The sequence below is a fragment of the Mandrillus leucophaeus genome, unplaced genomic scaffold (genome assembly GCF_000951045.1).
Source record: "Mandrillus leucophaeus isolate KB7577 unplaced genomic scaffold, Mleu.le_1.0 Scaffold231, whole genome shotgun sequence".
Taxonomy (NCBI): domain Eukaryota; kingdom Metazoa; phylum Chordata; class Mammalia; order Primates; family Cercopithecidae; genus Mandrillus; species Mandrillus leucophaeus.
In genome coordinates, this window is record NW_012102377.1 from 1,720,682 (window position 1) to 1,727,389 (window position 6,708).

Here is a 6,708-nt window from a genome sequence, read left to right on the forward strand (position 1 = left end):
CCAGGATGGTCTCGATCTCCTGAACTCGTGATCCGCCCGTCTCGGCCTCCCAAAGTGCTGGGATTACAGGCTTGAGCCACCGCGCCCGGCCTAAGACTCCATCTTAAAAAAAAAAAAAAAAAAAAAAGTCCAGAAAGCAGTCACGTTTTTAAAAAGCTAATGAATATGGATTTGAGAATGGCGTATCTGTTTAACATCACAAAGCCCTTTGTAACCATAATGGTTAGTTTCTGTAAGGATTTATTGTTGTATTCCTTCTTTGTTTTGCTTTTTAGTCAGTATTTACAGGATGAAAGTAAGACCAAAAGAAATACTGATCTGAATCTTTTAGAGTGGACCCATTACAGCATGAAACCACATGTGAGTGACAATCATCTATATTTGACATACTTTGTTGCATTTACTAATAGTATATTATTCATATTTGGCTCCTTTTCTGCCCTTCCTCCCTCCCTGCATACTTTTAAAGTACACATCTTTTTTTTTCTTTCTTTTTTGTAGAGATGGGATCTTGCTTTGTTGCCCAGGCTAGTCTCAAACTCCTGGCCTCCCAAAACAAAGTGCTGGGATTACAGGTGTGAGCCACTATGCCTGGCCAGAGTATACATCTTAAGAATGATCTGCTTCTAAATCTTTAGCAATTAATTTAACTAAGATAGTTGCTTAGCTTTCATCTTCTTGCGCCAAATGTAATGTTAACCATATGCTTGCATATCTCTCACAGAATTGGGAAAAAAACCCAATAAATTCAAGTTGGCTAATTTCCCTGTTGGTGCTAATGAAAGTTTACATTTCTTTTCCAAAATTTGGGAGTTTGTTTATTTAAATCTTAGGATCCCATTACAAAAAAAGCATTTTAATTTCTAAACTGAAAAATTTGGGCTGGGTGCGGTGGCTAACACCTGTAATCCCAGCACTTTGGGAGGTCAAGGTGTGCAGATCACCTGAGGTCAGGAATTTGAGACCAGCCTGGCCAACATGGCAAAGCCTTGTCACCACTAAAAATCAACTGGGTCTGGTGGCGCATGCTTATAATCCTAACTATTCAGGAGGCTGAAGCAGGAGAATCAGGTAAACCTGGCAGGCAGAGGTTGCAGTGAGTGGAGATTGCACCACTGCACTCCAGCCTGGGCAACAGAGCGAGACTGTCTCAAAAAAAAAAAAAAAGAAAGAAAAAGAAAAATTTGAAGGATAAGCTTTGAAATTTCCTAAGGAGAGCACAGATGTAAGGAAGAGTCTGTTAGGATGAATACTGTGTTCTGGTATGGGAAATGGAATAAAGCAAGCAAATTGCCTTTCTTTGTATATTGTAGTCTGTAGTTTTGTCCATTCTGTGAGAGATGCTAGGCTCAAGAGAAAAGTGTGAGGTATCTGCGTATGTATGGATGGTATGTATTTAAGCAAACTTTAAAAATCATAATTAACTTCATTTCTTTGAATAAAAATTGAGCTTTTGTCATCTAGTGTGTTTTCCAGCAGTGGAAGCGGCCTCTCCCATATTCTTACTAACTTGTGCTACTTGTGACTGACAGCCAGAGTGTGTCAGGAACCGCCAAGGTTAGGGCAACACAGGCCTGGAGAAGGTGTGAGCTCAGTGGGTTTAGAATCCACCACCTTTGGCTTATGCTCTTAGTGCTGCTTGTAGCAAGTCTTGTTTTTGCCTTAGGGCATAACTGATCTGTCAAGGCAAGATCCTGATTGGTTAAAGCCTATTCAGGAACTTCTCTTGTCTGCCTTGAAGCTGTAGGGGTCCAAAGCAGTAGTCTTATTTTCTTAGCTAGAGAAATTACATTTCTGATTGACCACACTTGGCCCTTTTTAAAATTAATAAATGCTTCTGAAATAATTCTGACTAGCATTCCCGGTAGTAAACCTCCTTTCAATTTGGTTTCTTTGAATGGGAGCTGAGATATGGAACTTTCACTTTGTTTTTTTCTTTTCTGAAAAACATTTTTCCTATGGGGTCACGCTCTCCATCTCATAGTCTGGGTTTCCAATCAAATGCAGAACCATGGAAGATTAAACACAAGAACAGAACAGAAAGGAAAAGCAGTATTCGCAAGTTACATCTTAGACCTGTGGCTTCAGTTCTCACAAGGCCTGTTTTTCCCTTGCTATGATCTATGTTTTATACCACACAGAGTAAGAATAATTGTGTTTTTTGTGTATGACGGTGTGTTTAGGTAATACCTGATTTAATATTTACCTTTATAATATTGTTTATAGCAATATTTAGAAGAAGTCCAAGGGATTTGTATATAATGATGTTTTACCCTTTCCTCCCTTCTTTTTCGTTTGTAATTTTAGGAGATTCCTCAACAGTTGAATGGGAGTGATTGTGGAATGTTTACTTGTAAATATGCAGATTATATTTCTAGGGACAAACCTATCACATTTACTCAGGTGAGTGAAGACCCTCCTCATTCATTTACTTGTTACTAAGCAAGATAAGGCACTTGGCCAGTGCCTGGCACATGTTCAGCTCTCAGTAGTACTAGCTGGCCAGGCGTGGTGGCTCGCACCTATATTCCCAGCACTTTGGGAGGCCGAGGCAGGTGGATCACCTGAGGTTAGGAGTTCAAGACCAGCCTGGCCAACATGGTGAAACCCCATCTCTACTAAAAACACAAAAGTTAGCCAGGTGTGGTGGTGCACACCTATAATCCCAGCTACTCAGGAGACTGAGGCAGGAGAATCACTTGAACCCAGGAGGCAGAGGTCGCAGTGAGCCGAGATCACACCAGTGCACTCCAGTCTTGGCAACAGAGCGAGACTCTGTCTCAAAAATAAATAAATAATAGTAGCTGGGCTCATGCCTGTAATCCCAGCACTTTCGGAGGCCAAGGCAGGTGGATCAGCTGAGGTCAGGAGTTCAAGACCAGTCTGACCAACATAGAGAACCCCTGTGTCTACTAAAAATACAAAATTAGCCAGGCGTGGTGGCGCATGCCTGTAATCCCAGTTACTAGGGAGGCTGAGGCAGGAGAATTGCTTGAACCCAGGAGGTGGAGGTTGTGGGGAGTCGAGATCACACCATTGCACTCCAGCCTGGGGCAACAAAAGCAAAACTCCATCTCAAAAAAAAAAAAAAAAAAAAAAAGTAGTAGCTGTGCTATTCTTATTGCTGTAAATCTTGGTTTTAGCCCTACCCCTGCCAGAATCAGGGTTTGTTGTTTTATCTGCTCTCAGGTTTATCCTAGTCTTTGGTACACAATGGGCACAAATTGCAAACCTCTGAACTCTGGCATTCATTGGTTCCTGTGTATTATTATTTCTAGCCACAGAAAGAGGTATGTCAGTATTTAATAGCAAGGGAAAAACAGGCCTGTGAGCACTGAAGTCACAGGTCTAAGATGTAACTTGTGAATACTGCTCTTCCTTTCTGTTCTGCTCTTTTGTTTGTTTAATTCTCCATGGCTCTGCATTTGATTGGAAACTCAAGTATGTTGAGAATTCTTGAGAATTTGTAACAGTGGATTCTCAACCTTTTTACAACTGAGGACAACCTCATTAAAAATATTTTTCAGGGCCGGGCGCGGTGGCTCAAGCCTGTAATCCCAGCACTTTGGGAGGCCGAGACGGGTGGATCACGAGGTCAGGAGATCAAGACCATCCTGGCTAACACGGTGAAACCCCGTCTCTACTAAAAAATACAAAAAACTAGCCAGGCAAGGCGGCGGGCGCCTGTAGTCCCAGCTACTGGGGATGCTGAGGCAGGAGAATGACATAAACCCAGGAGACGGAGCTTGCAGTTAGCTGAGATCCAGCCACTGCACTCCAGCCTGGGTGACAGAGCGAGACTCCATCTCAAAAAATATATATATATATTTTTCATCCACAGACCTTATTTTGATAGATGTTGTCTACCAAGCAAACTGTATTTATTCCATGAATACAAACTATAATACAAACTGTATTACATGAAGTAACTAGGACTCCCATGCTGAATTAATACAATTCCAGTAAAAAATAAAGGCATTTATTGCTTAGTCTTAGCAGTTTTACTAGGAGCAAATGTGCAGTTTTTACTAGATGTTTTGAACTATTTAAAATAATTTAAGAATCATGTGTTAAGACTTTTTAGTCCCCACCCCTAGGTAGGACATCACTAGTTTATTATTATTATTATTATTATTATTATTATTATTATTATTATTTTGAGACGGAGTCTTGCTCTGTTGCCCAGGCTGGAGTGCAGAGGCATGATCTTGGCTCACTGCAACCTCCATCTCTCAGGTTCAAGTGATTCTCCTGCCTCAGCCTCCTCAGAAGCTGGGACTACAGGCATGTACCACCATGCCCGGCTAATTTTTGTATTTTTAATGGAGGCAAGGTTTCACCGTGTTAGCCAGGATGGTTTCGATCTCCCGACCTTGTGATCTGCCCTCCTCGGCCTCCCAAAGTGCTAGGACTGCGCCCGGCCTTTTAATGGTTTGATAAGTATGTTCCATGATCTAAAAATGTCAACATTTAGAAAAAGAACATGGACATCCTGCTTTATTGACATGATTACACCTGAAGGTTGTGCTGCTGTGCACATTATGATGTAATGCGTGTGTTGTTTATGGGATTCTTTGCAGCACCAGATGCCTCTCTTCCGGAAGAAGATGGTGTGGGAAATCCTTCATCAGCAGTTGCTGTGAGAAAACTTTGCCTGGTCCCCTCTAGCTGCTGGTGGTTCTTTCACAGACATTTCCATATACCTCATGCATTGTGGGTTAAAAAGTCCCTGCATCACTTCTGTTCTCTCACAGGTACTGAGCTGTCAAAAGTGCATGAAGGCCTCTCACTGCACCCTAGTCCTGACTTGGGGTGCAGAGGGCTGCTTGCAATCCTGTTTGTAAGGCTGTGCCTGCTCAGAGCTTTGGACTATTCAACCCACACAAGAACAAACGCTAACTACTATTTTTTTTAAGAGATTCTTTTCCCTATGAATGTGGGAAATGCAGGATTTACTCTGTGAATTGTTTGTTTTCTGTGTGTTTGTTCAGCGTATTCATTCACTCACTCGTTTGCAAACATAATGGGCAGTGGTCATTTGCTGCTGCTCTTTTACAGTTAGCTCTAAATTACTTGTTTGAACTATTTATTTCTGAAAGGAATGTTACTCAAGCTGCCACTCCCTGCTGAAGACCAGGAGGGAACTCTCACTGGGGGCGGAAGGAAGTGGAGCTGGAGCAGTAACTGCCAACATGAAGCTGGAGGGTTTGGGATTTTGTTTTTTGTTTTTGTTTTTTTGAGGCTCAAAAATGCTGGGAGAAATGAAAATGCTGTGGGATAGGGCTCCCGTTGCCTTTCAGAGGAAGTCTGACACTACAGCGTTGGCACAGTGCCATGAACAGTGGACCTGTGCCCAAGGAACTCTGGCTATCCAAGCATCTTCCGAAGAGATGTGTTGTCATCTTAAAGAGACTTCCCTTTCTGGAAATGAGGTGACTTGGCTTAGTCTTGAAACTGGATTCATGGATTTGAAGTAACTGTAAACCCTAAATCTTCATTTTCATCCCAGATCTGATTGAGTATAAACCTCAGAATTATAGGGCCTGGCCTGAGCTGTTTAATTCAAAAGATACTATTCAATTTAAAGCTATTTTTCCTCAGAGTTTTTGTTTTCTATATATTAAGCCTAAATTAAGTTTTCTGCTCATTAAGACTGACATCTCCCCACTCCATCCCCACTGAAATTTGTGGAAGAAAATTTAGTACTTGGCTCTGAGGTTGCCAGTTATACAATAATCTATTTTGCATATGAAAGTTTGTATTTAACTTTTTTGTTCATTAAAAACCTTACTGATGTGGTTATAACTTCAGAAAGTTTAGAGTTGGTCAGAACATATTTTGCAAGATCTAGTGCCTAGTGTTGCTTTTCTGATGTAATAAAAGGTTGTCTGGCAGAACCTAAAAAAGTATATGCTGAAATGATTTCTAACCCTCTCCCTACTTCAACCTCCCAAACTTGTTCTGGTTCATAAAAGCAAGAGGTAAAACTGGAAAAATTGGGCATGTGTTAGCTATGAATCTACATGCCTGCCATTTGGAGTGCTCCGGCTGCTGGTCCCAGAGGTATACTGGTTATAGCTATTGCAGCCAGTTCCCTGAGACTTGTAAAATCCTGGTTTAGGACATGGGCCTGTGGTGTGGATTGAAAATGCTGGGCCTACTTGATGGTCAGCCAGAGGCCATGTGGTTGGGTGATGATTGAAGTGGGAGCAGGTTGTGCTACACCTCCCTCCTTCCTGCAGCCCCTGCTCCTTTCCCTGGGCTCCTGGCACTGAGTGACTACTGGGACCAGGCAATGAGCACAGCCAAAAAGGCCAGAGGTCACTAGGTCAGCATTATACCAAACACCTGGCTTTCACTGGGCATCGCGTGCTTCACATGAGAGTTTGGTACCATGGTTAAGATTGATTCCATGCTAGGTAAGTCCTGTTAGGAATGGCAGTTTGTATTCCGCCCACATGAATGATGCTGGGCTTAATGTATTATTTGAGGGGCTTCTTAAGAGCAGTTCTCACTGAGCTTTCCATTAACGTACACTCTTCCGGACGGCTCTTAAAACTTCCAGGACATAATGAAATTGGGAAGAGCAGAGTGTTGAACTCTATAGCATGGCCTTCTGCTTGACCCTGAGTTCCTGAATTGAATGTGAGAGATCACAGGCCATGTTTCTCTAGGCATTAGAGAATGTCTCCCTTGGCATAAAGAAAC

At 42.1% G+C, this 6,708-nt stretch overlaps 1 protein-coding gene across 2 annotated transcripts in view; it reads left to right on the top strand.

Annotated features, from left to right (window-relative positions):
• SENP2 (SUMO1/sentrin/SMT3 specific peptidase 2) overlaps positions 1 to 5,906 on the top strand; it is a 55,829-nt gene extending 49,923 nt beyond the window's left edge. For both annotated transcript variants that reach the window (XM_011981878.1, XM_011981877.1), the window contains exons 15-17: positions 276 to 360; positions 2,308 to 2,403; positions 4,581 to 5,906. In XM_011981878.1, the coding sequence (XP_011837268.1) occupies positions 276 to 360; positions 2,308 to 2,403; positions 4,581 to 4,643 (244 nt within the window). In that variant the 3' untranslated portion in view covers positions 4,644 to 5,906. The remainder of the gene's footprint in view (positions 1 to 275; positions 361 to 2,307; positions 2,404 to 4,580) is intronic.
• The last annotated feature ends 802 nt before the right edge of the window (positions 5,907 to 6,708 follow it).